The 26,256-nt window shown below is 38.2% G+C and overlaps 1 protein-coding gene across 1 annotated transcript in view; it reads left to right on the forward strand.

The window, feature by feature from the left end:
• The first annotated feature begins 22,650 nt into the window (after window positions 1-22,650).
• Window positions 22,651-26,256, forward strand: part of LOC110287638 (selection and upkeep of intraepithelial T-cells protein 6-like) — a 32,286-nt gene continuing 28,680 nt past the window's right edge. Inside the window, exon 1 of the mRNA XM_021154201.2 lies at window positions 22,651-22,726. Coding sequence (XP_021009860.2) covers window positions 22,651-22,726 — 76 coding nt within the window. The remainder of the gene's footprint in view (window positions 22,727-26,256) is intronic.

A 26,256-nucleotide genomic window follows, 5' to 3' on the forward strand; every position in this document is an offset into this window, starting at 1 on the left:
ATGCAATGTCCATCAAACTCCCAATACAATTCTTCAAAGACATTGTAAGAGCAATTCTCAAATTCATCTGGAAAGGCAAAACCCCCAGAATATCAAAAAACAACTTTTAACAATAAAAGAAGAGCTGGGAGAATCACCATCTCTGACCTCAAGCTTTATTACAGAGCAATAGTGATAAAAACTGCATTGTATTGATACAGAGACAGACACGTTGACCAACGGAATAGAATTAAAGACCATGCAATAAATCCACGTAGTTACAGTCACTTGATCCTTGACAACGGCACCAAAAATATACAATTCAAAAAAAAAAAAGCATCTTCAATAAATGGTGCTAGTCTAACTGGATGTCTATATGTAGAAGAATGAAAATAGACCCATATTTCTCATGTTGTACAAAGCTCAAGACTAAGTGGATCAAGGACCTCAACATAAAACCAAATACACTCAATCTAATAGCAAAGAAAGTGGGTACGTTCCTTAAACTCATTAGCATGGGGGAGATTTCCTAATCAGAACTCCAGTCACTCATGTTCTAAGATCAAGACTCGATAAATGGGACCTCATGAAACTGGAGAGCTTCTGTAAGGCAAAGGACATAGTCGATAAGACAAATTGGCAACCTACAGATTGGGGAAAAAATCTTCACTAACCCCACAACAGATATAGAGCTAGCATCTAATATATATATATATATATATATATATATATATATATATATATATATATATATATATATAAAGAAGTCAAGAAATTAATCACCAAAAATTAGAAAAAAAAATGGAGTAAAAAACTGAAGCAAGAATTCACAACTGAGGACAGTTGAATGGCTGAGAGGCACCTAAAGAAATGTTCAAAGTCCTTAGTGATCAGAGAAGTGCAAATCAAAACGACCCCGAGATTCTACCTTACACCATTCAGAATGTCTAAGATCTAAACCTCAGGTAACAACACATGTTGGAGTGGATGTGGAGAAAGAGGAAAAGTCCTCCATTGCTGGTGAGATCACAAACTGGTACAACCATTCTGAAAATCAATCTGGAGTTTCCTCAGAAAATTGAAAATAGATCTACCTGAATATCCCGCTATACCACTCTTGGGAATATACCCAAAAGATGCCTCACCATGCCACAGGGGCACCTCTTCCACTATATTCATAGCCACCTTATTTTGATAACCAGAAGCTGGAAACAACCTACATGTCCTATGACAAAAAAATGGATACAGAAAATGTGGTTCATTTACACATTGGAATACTACTCAGCTATTAAGAATGAGGACATCCTGAGTTTTGCAGACAATGCAAGGAACTGTAAAATATCATCCTGAGTGAGGTAACTCAGACACAAAAGGACATGTATGGTATGTACTCACTAATAAGTGGACATTAACACCCCCCCCCTGCAAAAGTACAAAATACCCAAGATACAGTCAACAGAACTCAAAAAGCTCAACAAGCTTTAGTGTCTAAGTGAGGATGCCTCAGTCCCACTTTGAAGAGAGAAGAAAGCAATTGCAAGCGAGGAGAGAGGGAGGAACCTGGAAGGGAAAGTGGACAGGGTAGGCTGGAGTTGGGGTGGAGTGGGGAACCTGATTTGGTGTTGGGTGAGGCTAACAGACTGAAACCCTGGGGGGCAGCAGAAAGAATGAAAACAGCTAACCTCAGGAAATAGGTTGGGGGGGGGCACTAGAATGTACCGTAATCCTGGGATTTGAGAGAGTCCGAGGACTCAAAGGGAGGGACCTAAGATGAAATGTCCGATAGTAAGGAGAGGGAAATAATAGAGCCCATCTCCAACAGAAAGACAGGACATCAAGTGAGGAATAGGGTTGACATGCCACAGTCACATCTTTGACCCATAATTGTTCCTGTCTCAAAAGAATTACAGGGATGGAAATGGAGAGAGACCTGAGGAAAAGAATGTCCAGCAACAGGTCCAAAATGGGATCAAGCTAATGTGGAGGTCCCAAGACCAGACACTATTACTGAGGCTATGGAGCACTCTCAAAAAGGGATCTATCATGACTGCCCTCCAAAATACCCAATAAGTAACTGAAAGAGTCAGATGAAGATATTTGCATCCAACCAATGGACAAAAGCAGCTGACCCCTGTTGTTGAATTAGGGAAGACTGAAAGAAGCTGAGGAGAAGCGTGACCCTATAGGAGGACCAACAGTCTTAACTAATCTGGACCCCTGAGATCTTTCAAACACTGGGCAACCAAACATACAGCATACACCAGCTGATATGAGACCCACCCAAACACATATACTGTAAAGGACTTTAAGGCCTGTGTTCATTCAGAGATGACACAACTAACCCTCAGGAGACTGGAGGCTCCCCAGGGAGTTTAGAGGTCAGGTGGGCTGGACAGTGACCATATCTACATGGAGAGGTGGAGATGTGGGACATGGAGCAGTTGGAGGATGGATGTGGGGGCTGGGAATGGAATATGTCATATATGTAGTATAAAAATTGAATTAAAATAAAATAAAATAATAAATAAAATTAAATGGCCTAGAAGCAACTAAAAAATTGTTCATTATCCTTAATCACCAGGAAAACACAAATCAAAATAATCACCTCATTCCAGTTGGAATGGCTGCAATCAAAAACTCAGGTGACAGCACATGCTGGCGAAGATCTGAAGAAAGAGCAACACTCCTCCATTGGTGGTGGGACTGCAAGCTTGTGCAACCATGCTGAAAATCAGTCTGGCATTTCTCCAGAAAATTGGACATAGTGCTACCTGGCGAGCCAGCTATTCCACTCCTGGGTATATACTCAAAGATGCTCAAACATATACCAAGGACACAAGCTCCACTATGTTCATAGGAGCCCTTTTTACAATAGCTAGAAGTTGGAAGGAACCTATAGATCCCTCAACAGAGTAATGGACACAGAAAATGTATATTTACTCAATGGAGTACTACACAGCTATTAAACATGACTTCATGAAATTTGCGGGCAAATTGATTTATCTAGAAAACAGTATCCTGAGTGAGGTAACCCAATCACAAAAGAACACATCTGGTATGTACTCAATGATAAGTGGATATTAGCCAAAATAATTTCTGAATACCCACAATACAACTCATAGACTATTTGAAGCTCAAGAAGGAGATCAAAGTGAGGATGCTTCAATCACTCTTAAAAGAGGGAAGAAAATAATCACAGGAGGTAGAGGCAGTGTGATGCCTATGAGGGTGAAAGGATGAGGATGGGGGGGAGGGCAGGATCTGGTATGGTAGGAGATGGGGAGAAGTACAGAGGATAAGAAAATTGAAAGAAGGTGTGTAGCAGTGGGGGTCAGGATCTGAGTTTAGCCAGAAAAGTCCTCAATGCCAGGATATCAAAAGGCTTCCAGGACTCAACAGGGATGACATTAGATGAAATATCCAATAAAGTGGAGAGAGAAACTGTAGAGATATCCAGAAGTTAGGCATGACCCCTAATTGAAGAATTAGGCCACCCACCCATTTCAAATAAATATATTAAATCCAAATTGTTCCTGTCTAAAGGAAGGCATGGACAAAGAGTGCAATAGAGATTGAAAGAAAGGTCATCCTGAGACTTCCCCACCTAGGGATACATTCTATCTGTAGACACCAAACCTAGACACTATTTCTGAAGCCAAGAAGCACTTGCTAATGGGAGCCTGGCATGGCTGTCTTCAGAGAGACTCTGCCAGAGCCTAATCAATACAGATGTCGATGGACAGAGCCAACCATCAGACTGAGCATGAGAACCCAATGGAGGAGTTATGGAAGGACTGAAGGAGCTGAAGTTGTTTCTCACCTCATAGAAAGAACAAGAATATTAACCAACCAGATCCCCCACAGCTCCCAGGGACTAAATCATCATCAAAGAACACACATTGAGGGAGCCACGGCTTTCAGCTGCATATGTAGCCTTATCTGTCATCAGTGGGTGGGGAGACTCCCATGGTAGAGGCTTGGTTCCCCAGTATGGAGGATGCTAAGGCAGTAATATGGGAGTAGGTGGATGGGCAGATTTGTTGTTTGGGTGTACCCTCATAGAAGAGAGGATGGGATAGGGAGTTTGCAGGTGGGAAAAGTGGGAAGGGCAATAACAAACAGTGTAAATAAATAAGATCACCAATAAAAAAAGTTTACATTTTGAGAAAAGAGAAAATAAAAATGTACAAATAGTTATAATTTTATAGAACTGAATTATGGAAGATGAATTTTCACTCCATAGTGAGAACTTGTTTCAGTGACCATATCTCAGAAATAAAACTAATAAACATCTTGAATGAAGATATTGCTGTGTAAATTTCAGTTGCCATATGAACTCATGGTGAGTATTACTATATGAGCAAGACATGCACAAGCTCAAGACACTCAACCACTTAGCAAAGAGTGGGGGAGACTATCTTACTATTGGAGGTAGGTAGCTGCTTGGAAGAGACAGCCAGCTTTTTAAAGAGTATTGCTCTTGATAGGCCAACCATTCCTCAGTGGAAATACACATGTCTAAGAGTACATAGGAGCACAAATTGGACTTGAATGGTTTATTTTAAATGGGAGGGGTGTACAAAATTGAGTGAGGTAGTGAATGTTATTGATCTGGGAGACGTTAGGGGAGGCATTTCTATATCCAAGATGAACTTAATACTCAAAATCTTTCTCTGTGTGAGAGGGGGAGATAGGAGTGATGACACAAAAGAAAAATAAAAGAATACATAAGGTAAAGAGGTAATAAGGAAGAATGAAATGGAGGGTGGGAGAAATAATGGCTGAGAAGAAGACAGGAAGTAGGGAGAGAGGCATAATGTTGTGGAGTGTTGGAGAACCTAGAGGTGAAACGGGCTCTCATGGCAGGCCATGCCTGGTCTGGTGAAGCTCTTTGTCAGGTGTATTTGAAGTGTGTTCTGTTCTTTTTTTCAGATTCCCCGTTTAAAGGGAAGTACACGGAATATTTAATTTTCTTTTTTCCTTAGAATATCATTTTTAAATATTTATTTTACATTTTAAGTGTTTTTGTTTGTTTGTTTGTTTGTTTGTTTTTAAAGTCATGATACCAGGCAACTAATCCAAGAGGGATAGAAACATTTAGGAATTGCTTTTTAACTTTATGACTATATAACATGTAGAGCTGGGATGAAATTAAAAGATATTTATTTTGCACTTCTATACACTACTTGCTTCTTACATTGCATATGTTGAATTTTGTACTTTTCAAGACTCAGATTTTCAAGGCCATTTCATTTTTTAGGAATGAAGTTAAATGTGAATATTTCCTGAACTGTTTCAAAGACAGTTTATTTCTATATCCCTTTAACAGCACACACTGAAGTACTAAAAAGATCATGAATTGAAACACTTAAAATGACCAGTTATATTTCTTAAGAAATAATCATTTTCATAGTAGAGTCACCCTGTAACCTTAAACTGCTAAGTGATTGATCCATATAAGGATTACTCTAGGATAAATCTAATGTGATCCCCAATTCCAGAATCCAGTAAGGACAGTGTGTGCATGCTTGCATGTGTGTGTGTGTGTGTGTGTGTGTGTGTGTGTTTGGTATGTGCACATCTACTTATACAGTTGCTAGAACATACTTAGACTTATACATTCATTCTCACAGGAGAGAGATGAAATTTAGATTTCTTACTCTATCACTCTCAAGATTATCCTTTTCAATAACATCTTTGACTGAAACTAGAGCTAGGCTAACAGGAAGAAAACCCAAATGACCCACTATTTTTCTACTACTGAAAGTGTTGGAGTTATAGATGCATATGCAGACACCACCAGCTTTAGTAGTTTCAATGTATATGCAGAGATTTGAATTCATTTCCTCATACCTGCACAGCAAACACATAACCAATTAGCCATCTCTCCATTCCCTCAATTATTTTCATAAGGCAGTATTTTTTAAGTATTGAGCACAGGAATATTAAAGACAGAGACTTATATAAATCAATAAATCCTTGACAACCAAATTCTTCTTTCACATTTTATGCATAAACTAAATGTGTATATCATACTCTGTTATGATACAGAGATCCAGTGGTGAAAAGAACATATTTATTTGTAAGAGTAACTGTTGGGGCTGTAGAGATTTTTCAGTGATTAAGAGTACTGACTATTTTTTTCCAGAGGACCTGAGTTCAATTCCTAGAGTTACAGTTGTCTGTAACTCCAGTTCCATAAGATCCAATACTCTTTTCTAGCTGCTGTATGCATAATGCATACAGGTAATACCAAGGCATACATGTAGGCACAACATCTCCACACATAAAATTATAGAAAAATAACAGCTCTTTTTCTGGCTCTAATGACCAGACAATTTTTATTTACTATAAAACTGAGAAAACAGCTCTATTGGGACACAAAAACTCAGAGGCTGGGTAAATAATAAAGCCAGGATTAGTGTTTAGTTTATTCACCAAAAACCTGAGTTCAAAGTGAAGGAAGAAGGGGACAATTTACCATTGATTCAAAGATCATGTGTCTCAAAGAAGTTATAATGTATTTGTTCTAGTAGTTTATTTAATCCATAGATTGCTAATGCATAAACCATATTTAGAGAGTGCAGTTCATATGCCAGAGATTGTGATAACCATTTTATTGAGTTTATCTAAATTATTCCTAAAAGATAGTTCTATTACTGTCATTTTTAAGGGGTAAGGACATGTTGTATTATGCATGTCCTAAATGTCAAAGCCCAGATTGACCTACAGAAATATCTGGCTCAAAATTTCATGCTATAGTATTCATTACTTGGTTTCAAGTTCCATTTTGTAATCACCCAGACAGAAAAAAACCACTGAGTTAATCATTTACTATGTTAATATTTACTATGTTAACATATGCATTATGTTAATTCTGGTGACTCATGAGCATGGGAGATCTTTTCATCTTCTGACAGCTTCTCCAATTTCTTTTTTCAAAGACTAGAAGTACTTGTTATACTGGACTTTCATTTGAATGGTTCAATTTATGCCAAGATATTTTATATTATTCGTGACTGTTATGAAAGGTGTTTCCATAATTTTAGTCTCATGCAATTTGTCACTTATATATAGGAATGCTACTAATTTTTTAAAGTTAATTTTATATCCAGCCACAAGGCTGAAGGTGTTTATCAGATGTAGGAGTTCTCTGGTAGGGATTTTTGTTTGTTTGTTTGTTTGTCATTTATGTGTTCTATAATATCATCTGTAAATAGTGATATTTTGTCTTCCTTCTTTCCAGTTTATAGACCACTGATCTTTAGTTTTCTTACTGCTGTAGCTAAAAATTCAAGTACTATATTGAATACATATGGAGAGAGTGGACAGTCTTGTCTTGTCCATGATTTTTGTGAAATTGCTTTAAGTATTTCTCCATTTAATTCGTGTTTGCCTGTGGCTATATATTACCTTAGTTATGTTTGGGTATGTGCCTCGTATCCATGGTCACTCCAAGTATTTTATCATGAAGGTCTTTAAGGTCTTTAAATATCTCTCCATTTAGTTTGATCTTGGCTATTGGATTGCTGCATATTTTATTTAGAAGACTTTTGATGACTGCTTCTATTTCCTTAGTGATTTTATATATATTTAGAATTTTTCTCTGACCCTGATATAACTTTAGTAATTAGTATTTATCAAGAAAATTTCTCAGTTCTTTTACATTTTCTAATTCTCTGGAGTCCTGATTTTGAACCAAGGTCTAGTAACTCTTTGCATTTGATATCTTTTGTTGTGCATCCCCTGTTCATTTTTTATTTTGTAAATTTTTATGCTTTCTCTGCCTTTTAAGTTTTGGTTCAAGGTTTCTGTTGGTGTATTTGTTCGTTCACTTTATTTGTGTTCTTACACCTACTATTCTTCTCCATATTTTCCCTTTAGAGAGAGAGAAGTTTATAGAGAAAAGGAGTATATATACTTCTTTCAACTACCTTATGCTTGAGTTGAAAGTAGGGATGTTGAGTATCTTGGGGTAAGTTCAGTCTTTGTCATCAAGGTATCTCTAAATTCTTCGTCTCATCAAACCAGAAAAATAGAAACCAGAAGCAGCATATGCATCAGCAGGGGGTGAAGCAGCCTTCTTCAGAGTGCCTTCTTGTCCCTCTTGAGGCTGTGGTATTAATATCCTGCCAAAATTCCCAAGAATTCCAAACATAAACTATCTGCAGCAGGAAAAAAAACATGCTTTTGCTAGAGCATAAATTGGTCATAGTCAAGGGCTGTGAGCAATCAGAATTATTATGAATTATTTTGTACAGTTGGTTCCTCTTGAATGTATGAGCTTCTTTTCATTCTAGAGTTTTCAGGTTTTCTGAAAATAAATAAATCTATATATTATATTCTGTCATGTTACAGGGGTCCAGTGACAAAAAGAATAATAATTATTTGTAAGAACAACTATGAATAGAAGAAACTCTAGTGTTCAATAAAGACTTAAAGAAATGTTGAAAGTTATTAGTCATAGTAGAAATTCAAATCAAGATGACTCTGAGATTCCACATTTCACCCATCAGATTGGCTAAGATATAGTGCTCAAGGAAGAATACATGATGGATGATGGTGATAATGAGGAGCAAGAAAAACATTCTTACATTGCTAATGGGAGTACAAACTTGTATAACCACTCCGGAACTCAATTAGGCAGTTTATTTAAAATTGGGACAAGTTCTACCTAAGGAAACAGATATACCACTCCTTGACAAATACCTGAAAGATGCCCTACCATACCACCAGTATACTAGCTCAACTATATTCATAATTTCTTTATTTGTAATATCCAGGATCAGGAAACAACCTAAAGGTCCTTCAACTGAAGAAGGGATATAGAAAATATGGTTAATTTATACAATGTAATACTACTCAGCTTTAAAAGCAAGGACAACATGAATTTTAAAGTCTAATGGATGTAACTAGGAAATTTCATCCTAAGTGAGGTATCCAAAAGGACAGGCATGGGATTTACTCACTTATAATTTAATATTAGCTATAAAAAATAGGATAACCAGACTAAAATCCACAGAACAAAAGAACCCCCACCCCCAAAAAAAGATGGCCCAAGGGAGGATAGATGAATATTTCTCAGAAAATAAAATAAAATAGATATTGGAAGTTGATGGAGGGAGGGCATGTAGAAGGGACAGAATGGGAGTAGCATCAGGTTTAGGGATAGCAGGGGAGATATATCAAAGTTGGCAGACAACTGAGTGAGGGGCACCTATAGGTTGTTCCACAGACCAGGGACAGTAGGGGTTTCCAGGGTGTCTATGTGAGTAACTCTAGCTGACATTCTTAGCAATGTGGTATATGGATCCTGAAGTGGTCACATCATGTAGCACCTTTGACATAAAACGTGTCCAGCCTAAAACATATGCAAGGACAAAGATAGAACAGAGCTGGTGAGAACGTCCAACCAATGACTGACCCAAACTGATATCTACCCCAGAGCAAGAACCAATTCTTTTTTTTTTTCTTCGAGAACGGGGTTCTCTGTGTGGCCCTGGCTGTCCTGTAGATCAGGCTGGCCTTGAACTCAGAAATCCTCCAGCCTCTGCATCCCGAGTGCTGGGATTAAAGGCATGTGCCACCACTGCCCAGCTAAGAACCAGTTCTTGATACCATTATGTTTGCAGATACTCTGTTATGCTTGAAGACAGGACCCTAGGATAACTATCCTCTTAGAGGTTCCACCCAGCTGCCAATGGAAACAAATGCAGAGACCCACAACCAAACATTAGATGGAGTTTGAGGAGGCTTGTTGAAGAGCTGAGAAAGTGAGTTGGAGAAGAGAAGGACTCCACAGGAAGACCAACAGTGACAACTAATACAATTTTTTTTATGGACTCCCAGAGACGGAAACACCAATGAAAGAATGAACATGAGGTGGATCTAGGCCCCCTGAACTATGCAGCACAGGTGCAGCATGGCTTTCATGCAGGTCCTCCAACAGTTGAAGTGAGACTGACCATGAATCAGTCGCCTGCCTGTGGATCCTATTCCCCTAACTGGGGTGCCTTTTATGATGTCAGTAGGAGAGGATGTACCTAGTCCTACAATGAGGTGATGTATCAGTCTGTTCTTTCTCTTCTCAGAGGACAAGTGAAGGGGGAGTGAGGGAGAAATTGTATGAAGGATGTACTGGGAAAAGTGGGGGCAGATATTGTGATGTAATGTGAATAAATATATGTTAATTTAAAGAAAGAGTTTTCATGATCATGGTTCCTCTTCACAGTAATGGAAACCCTAATTAATACAATTAAAGACCAAATATTTCTTTAGTGTATGCCAAATTTTTGGGGTATATACCTAAAAGTTGTATAGCTAAATGTAGTAGAAAACCTATTTCTTGAGTAGGTTGAGTAAACTTCACATTGTTTTCTCTATGTCTACATAATAAAATAATTAATGTGTGTGTTGCTATATATCATATATATATTTTAAAGTTCTATAAGCTCTGTTATATTTTCCTGATGCTCACCTCTAGTTGTTTGTACCCTTCTGTTCTCCCAATCAAGCTACTGAAAATTACTGGGAATTTTTTCATTGAATACTTTCCTTTGTTAGAATTGGGAATAAAACACCCATGGAAGGAGTTACAGAAACAAAGTTTGGAGCTGAGATGAAAGGATGGACCATCTAGAGACTGCCATACCCAGGGATCCATCCCATAATCAGCCTCCAAACGCTGACACCATTGCATACACTAGCAAGATTTTGCTGAAAGGACCCTGATATAGCTGTCTCTTGTGAGACTATGCCAGGGCCTAGCAAACACAGAAGTGGATGCTCACAGTCAGCTATTGGATGGATCAAGGGGCCCCCAGTGGAGGAGCTAGAGAAAGTACCCAAGGAGCTGGGAGGATCTGCAACCCTATAGGTGGAACAATATGAACTAACAAGTACCTCTACAGAGCTCATGTCTCTAGCTGCATATGTATCAGAAGATGGCCTAGTCGGCCATCAGTGGAAAGAGAGGCCCATTGGTCGTGCAAACTTTATATGCCTCAGTACAGGGGAATGCCAGGGTCAAGAAGTGGGAGTGGGTGGGTGGGGGAGTGGGTGTGAGAGGGTGTGGGGGACTTTTGGGATAGCATTGGAAATGTAAATGAAATAAATACCTAATTAAAAAAGAAATGTAAATAAAGAAAATATCTAATAAAGTTTAAAAAAAAGAAAAAAAGGAAAAAGATGTACCAGGTATTGATAGTGGGCCAAATTATAGGCCCTGTGAAGACTTGTTACCCAGGTTTTTTTTTTTTTTTTTTTTTTTTTCTTTTTTCCTATTTTATTTTATTTTATTTTATTTTTTAATATTTTTATTACATATTTTCCTCAATTACATTTCCAATACTATCCCAAAAGTCCCCCCATAGCGCCCCCCGCTTCCCTACCCACCCATTCCCATTCTTTTGGCCCTGGCATTCCCCTATATTGGGGCATATAAAGTTTGCAAGTCCAATGGGCCTCTCTTTCCAGTGATGGCCGATTAGGCCATCTTTCGATACATATGCAGCTAGAGACAAGAGCTCCAGGGTTCTGGTTAGTACATCATGTTGTTCCAACAATAGGGTTGCAGATCCCTTTAGCTCCTTGGGTACTTTCTCTAGCTTCTCCATTGGGAGCCCTGTGATACATCCAATAGCTGACTGTGAACATCCACTCCTGTGTTTGCTAGGCCCCGGCATCGTCTCACAAGAGACAGCTATATTTGGGTCCTTTCAGCAAGATCTTACTAGTGTATGCAATGGTGCCAGCGTTTAGAAGCTGATTATGGGACGGATCCCTGGATACAGCAGTTTCTAAATGGTCCATCCTTTCATCACAGCTACGAACTTTGTCTCTGTAACTCCTTCCCTGGGTGTTTTGTTCCCAATTCTAAGAAGGTGCACAATGTCCACACTTTGGTCTTCATTCTTCTTGAGTTTCATGCGTTTATCAAATTGTATCTTATATCTTGGGTATCCTAAGTTTTGGGCTAATATCCACTTATCAATGAATACATATTGTGTGAGATCTTTTGTGATTGTGTTACTTCACTCAAGATGATGCCCTCCAGGTCCATCCATTTGGCTAGGAATTTCATAAATTCATTCTTTTTAATAGCTGAGTAGTACTCCATTGTGTAAATGTACCATAATTTCTGTATCCATTCCTCTGTTGAGGGACATCTGGGTTCTTTCCAGCTTCTGGCTATTATAAATAGGGCTGCTATGAACATAGTGGAGCATGTGTCCTTTTTACCGGTTGGGACATCTTCTGGATATATGCCCAGGAGAGGTATTGCTGGATCCTCCGGTAGTACTATGTCCAATTTTCTGAGGAACCGCCAAACTGATTTCCAGAGTGGTTGTACAAGCTTGCAATCCCACCAACAATGGAGGAGTGTTCCACTTTCTCCACATCCTCGCCAGCATCTGCTGTCACCTGAATTTTTGATCTTAGCCATTCTGACTGGTGTGAGGTGGAATCTCAGGGTTGTTTTGATTTGCATTTCCCTGATGATTAAGGATGTTGAACATTTTTTCAGGTGCTTCTCTGCCATTCGGTATTCCTCAGGTGAGAATACTTTGTTCAGTTCTGAGCCCCATTTTTTAATGGGGTTATTTGACTTTCTGGAGTCCACCTTCTTGAGTTCTTTATATATATTGGATATTAGTCCCTTATCTGATTTAGGATAGGTGAAGATCCTTTCCCAATCTGTTGGTGGTTTTTTTGTCTTATTGATGGTGTCTTTAGCCTTGCAGAAGCTTTGTAGTTTCATGAGGTCCCACTTGTCAATTCTCGATCTTACAGCACAAGCCATTACTGTTCTATTCAGGAATTTTTCCCCTGTGCCCATATCTTCAAGGCTTTTCCCCACTTTCTCCTCTATAAGTTTCAGTGTCTCTGGTTTTATGTGAAGTTCCTTGATCCACTTAGACTTGACCTTAGTACAAGGAGATAGGAATGGATCGATTCGCATTCTTCTACATGTTAACAACCAGTTGTGCCAGCACCATTTGTTGAAAATGCTGTCTTTCTTCCACTGGATGTTTTTAGCTCCCTTGTCGAAGATCAAGTGACCATAGGTGTGTGGATTCATTTCTGGGTCTTCAATTCTATTCCATTGGTCTATTTGTCTGTCACTATACCAGTACCATGCAGTTTTTATCACAATTGCTCTGTAGTAGAGCTTTAGGTCCGGCATGGTGATTCCACCAGAGGTTCTTTTATCCTTGAGAAGAGTTTTTGCTATCCTAGGTTTTTTGTTATTCCAGATGAATTTGCAGATTGCACTTTCTAATTCGTTGAAGAATTCATTTGGAATTTTGATGGGGATTGCATTGAATCTGTAGATTGCTTTTGGCAAGATAGCCATTTTTACAATGTTGATCCTGCCAATCCATGAGCATGGGAGATCTTTCCATCTTCTGAGATCTTCTAGAATTTCTTTCTTCAGAGACTTGAAGTTTTTATCATACAGATCTTTCACTTCCTTAGTTAGAGTCACGCCAAGATATTTAATATTATTTGTGACTATTGAGAAGGGTGTTGTTTCCCTAATTTCTTTCTCAGCCTGTTTATTCTTTGTGTAGAGAAAGGCCATTGATTTGTTTGAGTTAATTTTATATCCAGCTACTTCACCGAAGCTGTTTATCAGGCTTAGGAGTTCTCTGGTGGAATTTTTAGGGTCACTTATATATACTATCATATCATCTGCAAAAAGTGATATTTTGACTTCATCTTTTCCAATTTGTATCCCTTTGATCTCCTTTTGTTGTCGAATTGCTCTGGCTAGGACTTCAAGTACAATGTTGAATAGGTATGGAGAAAGTGGACAGCCTTGTCTAGTCCCTGATTTTAGAGGGATTGCTTCAAGCTTCTGACCATTTACTTTGATGTTGGCTACTGGTTTGCTGTAGATTGCTTTTATCATGTTTAGGTATGGGCCTTGAATTCCTGATCTTTCCAAGACTTTTATCATGAATGGGTGTTGGATCTTGTCAAATGCTTTTTCCGCATCTAAGGAGATGACCATGTGGTTTTTGTCTTTGAGTTTGTTTATATACTGGATTACGTTGATGGATTTCCGTATATTGAACCATCCCTGCATCCCTGGGATGAAACCTACTTGGTCAGGATGGATGATTGTTTTGATGTGTTCTTGGATTCGGTTAGCAAGAACTTTATTGAGGATTTTTGCATCAATATTCATAAGGGATATTGGTCTGAAGTTTTCTATCTTTGTTGGGTCTTTTTGTGGTTTAGGTATCAGAGTAATTGTGGCTTCATAGAATGAGTTGGGTAGAGTACCTTCTGTTTCTATTTTGTGGAATAGTTTGTGAAGAACTGGGATTAGATCTTCTTTGAAGGTCTGATAGAACTCTGCACTAAACCCATCTGGTCCTGGGCTTTTTTTAGTTGGGAGACTATTAATGACTGCTTCTATTTCTTTGGGGGATATAGGGCTGTTTAGATCATTAACCTGATCTTGATTCAGCTTTGGTACCTGGTATCTGTCTAGGAACTTGTCCATTTCATCCAGGTTCTCCAGTTTTGTTGAGTATAGCCTTTGGTAGAAGGATCTGATGGTGTTTTGGATGTCTTCAGGATCTGTTGTTATGTCTCCTTTTTCATTTCTGATTTTGTTAATTAGGATGCTTTCCCTGTGCCCTCTAGTGAGTCTGGCTAAGGGTTTATCTATCTTGTTGATTTTCTCAAAGAACCAGCTCCTTGATTGGTTGATTCTTTGAATAGTTTTTCTTGTTTCCACTTGGTTGATTTCACCCCTGAGTTTGATTATTTCCTGCCGTCTACTCCTCTTGGGTGAATTTGCTTCCTTTTGTTCTAGTGCTTTTAGGTGTGTTGTCAAGCTGCTAATGTGTGCTCTCTCTAGTTTCCTTTTGGAGGCACTCAGAGCTATGAGTTTTCCTCTTAAAAATGCTTTCATTGCGTCCCATAAGTTTGGGTATGTTGTGGCTTCATTTTCATTGAACTCTAAAAAGTCCTTAATTTCTTTCTTTATTCCTTCCTTGACCAAGGTATCATTGAGAAGAGTGTTGTTCAGTTTCCACGTGAAGGTTGGCTTTCTATTATTTATTTTGTTATTGAAGATCAGCCTTAGTCCATGGTGATCTGATAGGATGCATGGGACAATTTCAATATTTTTATATCTGTTGAGGCCTGTTTTGTGACCAATTATGTGGTCAATTTTGGAGAAGGTACCATGAGGTGCTGAGAAGAAGGTATATCCTTTTGTTTTAGGATAGAATGTTCTGTAGATATCTGCCAGATCCATTTGATTCATAATTTCTGTTAGTTTCACTGTGTCCCTGTTTAGTTTCTGTTTCCATGATCTGTCCATTGGTGAAAGTGGTGTGTTGAAGTCTCCCACTATTATTGTATGAGGTGCAATGTGTGCTTTGAGCTTTACTAAAGTTTCTTTAATGAATGTGGCTGCCTTTGTATTTGGAGCATAGATATTCAGGATTGATAGTTCCTCTTGGAGGATTTTACCTTTGATGAGTATGAAGTGTCCCTCCCTGTCTTTTTTAATGACTTTGGGTTGGAAGTCAATCTTCTCAGATATTAGAATGGCTACTCCAGCTTGTTTCTTCATGCCATTTGCTTGGAAAATTGTTTTCCAGCCTTTCATTCTGAGGTAGTGTCTATCCTTTTCTCTGAGATGAGTTTCCTGTAAGCAGCAAAATGTTGGGTCTTGTTTGTGTAGCCGGTTTGTTAGTCTATGTCTTTTTATCGGGGAGTTGAGTCCATTGATATTAAGAGATATTAAGGAAAAGTAATTGTTGTTTCCTGTTATTTTTGATGTTAAAGTTGGCATTTTGTTCTTGTGGCTGTCTTCTTTTAGGTTTGTTGAGGGATTACCTTCTTGTTGTTTCTAGGGCGTGGTTCCTGTCCTTGTATTGGTTTTTTTCTGTTATTATCCTTTGAAGGGCTGGATTCGTGGAGAGATAATGTGTGAATTTGGTTTTGTCGTGGAATACTTTGGTTTCTCCATCTATGTTAATTGAGAGTTTGGCTGGGTATAGTAGCCTGGGCTGGAATTTGTGTTCTTTTAGTGTCTGTATAACATCCGTCCAGGATCTTCTGGCTTTCATAGTCTCTGGTGAAAAGTCTGGTGTAATTCTGATAGGCTTGCCTTTATATGTTACTTGGCCTTTTTCTCTTACTGCTTTTAGTATTCTATCTTTATTTAGAGCATTTGTTGCTCTGATTATTATGTGTCGGGAGGTATTTCTTTTCTGGTCCAGTCTATTTGGAGTTCTGTAGGCTTCTTGTATGTTCATGGGCATCTCTTTCTTTAGATTTGGGAAGTTTTCTTCTATAATTTTGTTGAAGATGTTTGCTGGTCCTTTGAGTTGAAAATCTTCATTCTCATCCACTCCTATTATCCGTAGGTTTGGTCTTCTCATTATGTCCTGTATTTCTTGGATGTTTTGAGTTAGGATCTTTTTGCATTTTACATTTTCCTTGATTGTTGTGCCAATGTTCTCTATGGAATCTTCTGCACCTGAGATTCTCTCTTCCATCTCTTGTATTCTGTTGCTGATGCTCGTATCTATGGTTCCAGATTTCTTTCCTAGGGTTTCTATCTCCAGTGTTGCCTCATTTTGGGTTTTCTTTATTGTGTCTACTTCCCTTTTTAGGTCTAGTATGGTTTTGTTCATTTCCATCATCTGTTTGGATGTGTTTTCCTGTTTTTCTGTAAGGACTTCTACCTGTTTGATTATGTTATCATGTTTTTCTTTAAGGATTTGTAACTCTTTAGCAGTGTTCTCCTGCAATTCTTTAAGGGATTTTTGTGCTTCCTCTTTATTGTCTTCTGCCTTTTTATCAGTGTTCTCCTGCATTTCTTTAAGTGTGTTATTAAAGTCCTTCTTGAAGTCCTCTATCATCATCAGGAGGTATGCTTTTAAATCCGTGTCTAGCTTTTCCGGTGTGTTGGGGTGCCCTGGACTGGGCGAAGTGGGGGTGCTGGGTTCTGATGATGGTGAGTGGTCTTGGTTCCTGTTAGTAAGATTATTACGTTTACCTTTCGCCATCTGGTAATCTATGGGGTTAGTTGTTATCGTTGTCACTATTTAAAGATTAGAGCAGAAGCTGTGTTCCACTCACCAGCAGTCTCTAAATCCTGCGGCGGGGGTCGTGGGTAGCTGACGGTACCCCGGTGCTGGTCCAGCCGGAAGAGGCCTGTGGTCCTACTCAGGCCGTTTTTCTGCTTCCCTAACTAATGTAGTCTCTGGTCCCGCGTGCAATTGGATTGGAGCAGAAGCTGTGTTCCACTCTCCAGAAGTCTTAAGATCCTGTGGTGGGTGTTGTGGGTAGCTGGTGAGTGTCAGCTGACCCTGCGCCCCAGCTGCCCAGGTGCTTTTCTGACCGGAAGAGGGTTGTGGCCCTATGTAGGCCGGATTTCTCTCTCCCCAACCAGAGCAGTCTCAGGTCCCGCGTGATTGGACTGGAGCAGAAGCTGTGTTCCACTCACCAGCAGTCCCAAAATCCTGCGGCGGGGGTCTTGGGTAGCTGGCGGGTGTCAGGCAACCCTGCGCTCCCGCTACCCTGGCGCTGATCCGGCCGGGTGAGGCCTGTGGCCCTACTCAGGCCGGTTTCTGCTTCCCTAACTAATGCAGTCTCAGGTCCCGCGCAATTGGATTGGAGCAGAAGCTGTGTTCCACTCACCAGCAGTCCCAAAATCCTGCGGCGGGGGTCGTGGGTAGCTGGCGGGTGTCAGGCAACCCTGCGCTCCCGCTACCCCGGCGCTGATCCAGCCGGATGAGGCCTGTGGTCCTACTCAGGCCGGTTTCTGCTTCCCTAACTAATGCAGTCTCAGGTCCCGAGCAATTGGATTGGAGCAGAAGCTGTGCTCCACTCACCAGAAGTCTTAAGATCCTGTGGCGGGTGTTGTGGGTAGCTGGCGAGTGTCAGCAGACCCTGCGCCCCAGCTGCCCAGGTGCTTTTCTGACCGGAAGAGGGTTGTGGCCCTATGTAGGCCGGATTTCTCTCTCCCCAACCAGAGCAGTCTCAGGTCCCGCGTGATTGGACTGGAGCAGAAGCTGTGTTCCACTCACCAGCAGTCCCAAAATCCTGCGGCGGGGGTCGTGGGTAGCTGGCGGGTGTCAGGCAACCCTGCGCTCCCGCTACCCTGGCGCTGATCCGGCCGGGTGAGGCCTGTGGCCCTACTCAGGCCGGTTTCTGCTTCCCTAACTAATGCAGTCTCAGGTCCCGCGCAATTGGATTGGAGCAGAAGCTGTGTTCCACTCACCAGCAGTCCCAAAATCCTGTGGCGGGGGTCGTGGGTAGCTGGTGGGTGTCAGGCAACCCTGCGCTCCCGCTACCCGGCGCTGATCCAGCCGGATGAGGCCTGTGGTCCTACTCAGGCCGGTTTCTGCTTCCCTAACTAATGCAGTCTCAGGTCCCGCGCAATTGGATTGGAGCAGAAGCTGTGCTCCACTCACCAGAAGTCTTAAGATCCTGTGGCGGGTGTTGTGGGTAGCTGGCGAGTGTCAGCAGACCCTGCGCCCCAGCTGCCCAGGTGCTTTTTCGTTACCCAGGTTTTAAGGTGCTCTTTCAGCCTGGGTAACTACTGTGCCTCTTCGCTTAATGGGATTAACTGATTTCTTCTTTTTTGATTTCAAGATTATTGTCATATATCACTAACTGTATGAAACTTCCTTGAATGAATGCTCATCACTTAAAGTTTCTTGCTTGAGCTTCTACAATCCTCCCCTTTATTTGTATAGGTCTAGAATTCAAAATGCATTCAAGACAGCTTTTCATTCTGTCCTCAGTATAAGGCAGGTAGGGTCCGATTTTGTTTTATTTCGTCCATAGGTGAGGCAACTCTTGATATTACTTGAGTAATACCAAATACAGTTAATCAGGCAAACAAAAATTTTCCTTGTGGGTTAACATGCCCAGCCCTGTCCTAAGTTTCAGGCTTATAGAGTCATTTGGCCAGATATTCAGGGTAGGTGAAGGGTGTTGGTATTTAGTTTCTCTTATCTCAATCTGACTCTGGAGTGCTTTATGACTTGAGAAAAGTGTTGAAACCTTATTAGAAACACAGGTGAAACAGTTGCTACTTTTACATGGACAAGAGAGCTGACTTAGGATCAACAAACTCAGGTAAGAGAATTTAGTAAGCTTTTAGAATAAGGTTCTATCCTCACATATAGTTTTTTTTTTATTTTTCTATACTTTCCACTTTCTTGTGCCTACTGAGAGGAATACTGTCCCCTTAGAAACAAATTCCAAGGACTTAGACAGAAGTATATAATGATTAGTAGATTAGTAGTTCAGATAGATGGAGAGTTAATGCCTTTTTGTGGGGATTCCAAGTTTCTTTTATGTATCAGTTGAAATCGGAAAGTGACTCTGTGAAATTGAATCTTAGTGGATACTGAGCTCGCTCAGGTTATGTACTGCCCTTATATAAAGGTAAAGAAAATATGCACCTATGACTATTTTTTCTCAGGTACATAAAATGAATTGAATGCCTGTTCCATGAGCTCAATCAAAATACATTCCCTATTGTGTTTAGTTGTAATGAACAAAACCAGAAATGAGAAGAATAGAATATGTGAGATGAACCTGTTGAGATTCAGAAAGGTGTTTTTGTTTTTGTTTTGTTTTTTCACTTATTTCTTTTTTTATTAGATATTTTCTTCATTTACATTTTTTTCATTTTCATTTTCATTTTTTATTAGGTATTTTCTTCATTTACATTTTAAATGCTATCCCAAATGTCCCACATAGCCCCCCCCACACACACACACTCCCCTACCCACCCACTCCCATTTCTTGGCCCTGGCATTCCCCTGTACTGAGGCATATAAAGTTTGCAAGACCAAGGGGCCTCTCTTTCCAATGATGGCCACATAGGCCATCTTCTGCTACATAAGTAGCTAGAGACACAAGCTCCGGGGGTACTGGTTAGTTCATATTGTTGTTCCACCTATAGGGTTACAGAGCCCTTTAGCTCCTTGGGTACTTTCTCTAGCTCCTCCATTGGGGGCCCTGTACTTCATAATTTTCACCCATGACTGAAAATATGAAGTAAATTTCTTTTTTTTCTTTTTTCTTTTTGCTGGCCTGTTTTAGAAAACACATTTAAAAAACCACATTTCTATTGGAAGGAACACAAAATGTGTTTTTTTTTAATGTGTTTTCTAAAATAGGCCAACAAAAAAGAAATTTACTTCATATTTTCAGTCATGGGTGGAAGTTTTAATACCTGATTTCATTGAAACAATTACATAAACAGGATTGGAACAATAGAATTAACAGACATGTTAATGTATAAGAAGAAAATTTTCCCGAGGTTGTCAACTTTGTAGACATGGAACTGCAGAGAACTAATGACTCCTTCTACAAGAATTAGTTTCTCCCAGGAATGGGCCTACTTTTGCCTTTTGCTTGTCTAATGCAGAATGGTCAAACTTCAAACCAAACAAGAAACAAATATTCAGCAGGATATGTTTACACACACACACACACACACACACACTCTCTCTCTCTCTCTCTCTCTCTCTCTCTCTCTCTCTCTCTCTCTCACACACACACACAGGTACATGTGCAATTGTACACATTTCTGTATTATTATTTTTACAATAATAATGACATTGTATATTACAGTATAATAATGTTGTCAAACATATATACACATTTATATTTATATGTGTATATGTTTATATACATGAAAGATAGATCTGCATATATAGATATATGTATGTGAATAGCAATAATAAAAACGATGATATTGGCTTGATAATTGGCTTGAGAGGGGTTGGTGTGAGTGAAGCTGGAGAAAGGAAGGATAGTGAAAATGTAATATAATTCTATTTCAATTCAAATATTTTTAAAATGTTGGTTTCATAGTAGACAGCAAACACCATCATCACTAGGATCTAGAAAATGCAAAGAGATGGAGAAATGAGAGTTGATTTTTCTTTTGAGAATTTACAAAAGAATAATTATCTAGGAGAAATAAATTTAGTAGAAAAAACTCTAGTTTAAAACAATTAACTGTACCCAGATAAAGTATTACACGCTTTTAATCCCAGCAATCCACAGGCAAATGCAGGACTGTCTCCTTGAGTTCAAGGCCATCTGGCTCTACAAACCAAGTTCTGGGAGAGCAAGAGCTCTGATACAATGAGAATCCTTTTCTTGAAAACAAACAAACAAACAAACAAACAAACAAACAAACAGTCCGATTTATCTTATGTTTTTGAAAGAACTGGAAGAGATCATCAGTAAGTTTTAACTTGAAAAGTTTACATATTGAAATGTCACACTGTAGCACGTAAAATGCACACATCACATATCAATGCTAAAGGAAGTGAAAAAGTAGACTTTCTGAATAAAACATTAATTTTTCCTTGGAAATATTTTAACTCACAGCAACTGTGATTATATACTAAAGACCTGCACAGGACCAATTTCCATCATTTACCTTTGTGAAAGTGGGAGAAACTCACAAGATCTCATCCCATTCTGAAGCTTTATATGAAACTAATAATTGACAGCAGAAGAGAGGATTTTCAGGGGTGTATTCACTAATGAGCTATTTTTTCATAAACCAACCTTTACCATAGTCCAGCAATATATCCTAGTTGTGAACACTTTGAGTTTGATTAGGATTGTCAAAAACAATAAAGTAAAAAACATGAGAGTATGAAGACAAGTAGTTGGAAAGTGGAAAATTAGTGAGAATGGAAGGTTGCAAGAGAGGTCAATGAAGGTGAATATTAAGTATATACATGTATAACAATGTCATAATGATATCTACTGTTTATAATTGATATACATTAATAAAATATAAAAGAAGGAGGGGTGAAGAGATGCTTAAGTAGTTAAGAAGACTTGTATGTTGGTTCAGAATTAACTTTAACTTTGGTTTCTGGATGCTCAAGCACCTCTTTTTCTCTCTGTGTGCACCATAAAACACAAGTGGTATACTTACATGTATGCAGGTAAAATACACACACACACACACAAACACACACACACACACACACAGACGCACATGTACATGCACAAGAGCAAGTATACACATACACACAATATAATTTTTAAAGATTGTAATACATATTTGACATATATAGGAAAATTTATTTTGGTCCCTAAAATATATTCAAATTATGAGTTCTCCATAATATTAAATTTCAATAATTTTGGACAAGAAAGTCATAGTCTTCTAAAACGCTAATATAATTACTCTAAAAATTGTAAGGGTAAATATGTATCATAAATTTTCTGTAATTAAATTGAACTAAATGGGACAGTATATCAAAAGACCTTTGAGACTTGGATCTGTTTGTCAGTTCCATAAATATTTCTGGAAAGTCATGCAATCTAATAAAGCTTGCAAATCCACATGACAACATCAAGTCTGAGAGTATGTGATCCTCTAATGGGGAAGAAACATCTGAAGTAATCTAGTCATTACATGGAACATTCCTAAAACTAGGATTACCAGATTTACCAACTAAAATGTGATGATTATTTTTAAAAAACGAGGTAAATGATTGTAGTAAAATTATTCATTGTCGGAAATTGAGGCCTAATGATGGTAACTTTCTTTGGAAACCAGTTGTAGAAAATATGGAAGTATTTGATTTCTCTAAATTTGTGTTTTCACTAGTCATTAACTTGTGTCTCATCACAGGTGTGATGGGAGCTGTAGGAGTACCTCTTACTGCACACTGCGTTGTTTTGTCTCTCCTCCAGATGGTAGCATTGAGTTCAGGTATGAACCTCTCACTTGCATTTTTGAGCTTGTATCAATGTCTAATCCTCCAAGAAAATGAAGATCTACTACATTTAAACTATTGTCTCTAAAGAGTGAATGAAGCAATGAAATGAAGAAAATCACATATGGTTCAATATTTGTACTAAATACACAAAACTTGGATATTAAGTTTACACTGTGGAATTGTATATATCAGAATAATCCTGAGTTAACAAAATGGTAGTGGAAAAAGTAAAGGGAAGATGAAAAAAGCTATGAGAAAGAGAATTCGAATATTTAGGGACATCTGTGTGAAGCACAGTTATATAAAGATTACTTGGAGACTTAAAAACTTAGACAACAAATAATATAAAAAATCTTATTGTCCAATGATACAATTTCATTGATGCACATTTGGTTGTGTTCTGATACTGGAAATTTCATTCAGTGAGGAGAGATGTTCAGTTTGTTCATCATCTGTCCTATTACTTGGTTATTTTATTTGGAATGCACACACACACACACACACACACACACACACACACACACACACACAAAGTAGTTGAACTTAGTTCCTTCCTATTTGTGTCTTTATCTCTACGTTTTGTGCTTTATTGTTATGGGCAGTGAAGAATTTCTTTTCTGGTTCTGTCTATTTTGTGTTCTACTTATTGTGCTTTGATAGACCTCTCATTCTTTAAGCTAAAAAAAGTTTTTCTATGATTGTGTGTGTGTGTGTGTGTGTGTGTATTTCTGAATATTTTAACTACATCCTTTTGCATGATTAAAAAAAGTGTCTCTGCACTAGAATAAAGCATCCTTTAGGTATGTGCTGTGGAGTAGAATAGCTATATCTTGAGGTAGATCTATTCTCAGTTTCTGAGAAACCACCACAGTGATTTCTTTAATTTGCATGCCTACCAGCAATGGATATATGTGCCTTTTACTTCACATCCTTACCAGTATGAGCTGTCGAAAGAAATATTGAAAGTGTAATAGGTGGGTGTAGGATGAAATTTCAGTGAAGTTTGACTTGCATATCACTCATGGCTAAGTATATTGCACATGTTTAAGTGATTTATGGCCATTTGAGTTTTCTTTTTGAGAGCTTTGTTTATATATGTTCCTCCTTTTAAATTATTTCTTTTCTTCATGTCTAACTTTTTAAAATTTCATACATCTTAGATATTAACTCTGTCGAATGTGTAGCTGGTAAAAAAAGCTACAAATGATAGTGTTCTTTGAAGTTTCAGTTTCATGAGGTCCCATTCATTATTTGTTCTTAGTATTGTGCTAATGATGTCTTGTTCAGAAAAGTGTGTGTGTGTGTGTGTGTGTGTGTGTCTGTATGTGTGTGTGTGTGTGTGTCTGTGTGTGTGAAGGGTTTCAAAATGATTTCTCATTTTTTCTTCTATCAAACTCTTTGTATCTGGGGTTATATTGAGATTCTTTATCTACTTGTAGATAAGTTTTGTGATAAGTTGTAGGTATTGATCAATTTGCATTCTTCTACTTGAATTCATCCACCGTGAATAGGAACAAATAGTGCAAACAGTATCAAACTGTACATTATTGATGTATTTTTCCATTGTATATTTATGATATTATCATAAAACAGATGTCTATAAGTGTATAAACTACATGTGTCTGAGTCTTCAATTTAATTCCAATGAGAAATATGTCTAATTTTGTTCCAACACAATGATGGTTTTGTTACGATAGCTCTGTAGTGCAATTTAAGAAGGAGAGTACTGATAACCCCAAAAATTCTTTCATTATTTAATAGTGTTAGACTACCCTGGGTTTTTATGTTTCTGTTTATAGCTGAACATTATTCTTTCAAGATCTATCAAGAAATGTTTTGGGAATTTGATTGAATATGTAGGTTCCAATTGGTAGCTTACCCATTTCTGCTATGTTAACCCTACTAATCCATGAGCATGGAATATCTTTCTACTGTCTGATATCTTCTCCAGTGTCTTTCTTCAATGTCTTCAAGTTTTATCATATAAGTCTTTCATCTGCTTGGTTAGAAGTATCACGGGTATTTTATATTATTTGAAGTTATTATGAAATGCTTTGTTTACCTGATGTTTTTCCCTGTCTATTTTAAATCTTTATATAAGAAGACTGGTATTTTTTTTTGTAGGTTAATTTTGTATTCAGTTACTTTACTGAAAGTATATATCAGCCATAATGGGTTTCCTGGTTATACTTGTAGGGTTACATATATTATCTGTAAAAAAAAAAAAAGTACTTGAACTTAGTTCCTTCCTATTTGTATTTGTGTCTTTATCTGTACATTTTGTGCTTTATTGTTATGGGCAGTGAAGAATTTCTTCTCTGGTTCTGTCTAGTTTGTGTTCTGTCTACTTTTTGTGCTTTGATAGACCTCTCATTCTTTAAGCTAAAAAAATTTTTCTATGATTTTGTTTAAAATATTTTCTATGCTTTTGAACTGAATTTCTCATTTTTTCTATTATAATTATTTTAAGATTCATTTTTATAACATCTAAACTCTCTTGAATGTTTTTTTTTTACCTGATGCTATTAGATCCAAATTTTTCTTTGACTACAGATTGATTTCTTCTATATTCTTTCAATATATGAAATTCATTCTTCTATCTCTTCTATTTTGCTGTTGAGTCCTACATCTGTGTTTCTTGTATAAGATCCTAAAATTTCATTGCCAGTATTCCTCAGTTTAGGTGTTAATTGATTCTACTTCACTTTTGTGTCTTGTACTCTTTTCTTCCTTTCATTTTCCTGTCGGTGTTTTCACAGATTTCACTATTGGATTTATTCATTTACTCTTTAAAGCTCTTCAATATACTCAAAATAGTTATTTTGAAGTGCTTGTCTTGTGCTTCCTCTCTATTGCATTTATCAAGGCCTATTTAATAGGGACATTGAGCTCTAGTAGAGATATATTCTTCACAATTATTGATTGTATTTTTAATGTAAACATGTTTAGAATGATTAGTATTCTAACTGCTAGTGTATCATTTAGTCAGAGGTAGAGTATTTGGATTATAATTAAGGAGAGAGAGTACAGGTCTTCTAACTGGTTTGCCTGCTGGTGGGTTACAGGTGACCCTGTGCTTATTCCAATGGATGGCTGTGAATATCCACCTCTTTATTTGTCAGGCACTAGTAGAGCCTCTAAGGAGACAACTATGACAGGCTCTGTCAGCAAGCACTTGTCATCCAAAATAGTTTCTGTGTTTAATGACAGTATATGGGATGGATTCCCAGATTTGGCAGTCTCTGGATAGTCATTCCTTCAGTCTCTGTTCCACACTTTGTCTCTGTAAATATTTCTATGGCTATTTTGTTCCCCCTTCTAAGAGGTTTTGTTGATATTTTGTATTGTTTTCTTTGTTTCTACTTGGCTGATTTCCATCCTAAGTTTGACTATTTCCTGCCTTCTACTCCTTTTGGGTGAGTTTGCATAATTTTGTTCCAGAGCTTTCAGGTGTGCTTTTAAGTTGTTAGGGTAAAATTTCCTCAGTTTCTTTACAAGGCACTTAATGCTATGAACTTTCCTC

This window comes from Mus caroli, unplaced genomic scaffold (assembly GCF_978045245.1).
Source record: "Mus caroli unplaced genomic scaffold, Mus_caroli_1 scaffold_6, whole genome shotgun sequence".
Taxonomy (NCBI): domain Eukaryota; kingdom Metazoa; phylum Chordata; class Mammalia; order Rodentia; family Muridae; genus Mus; species Mus caroli.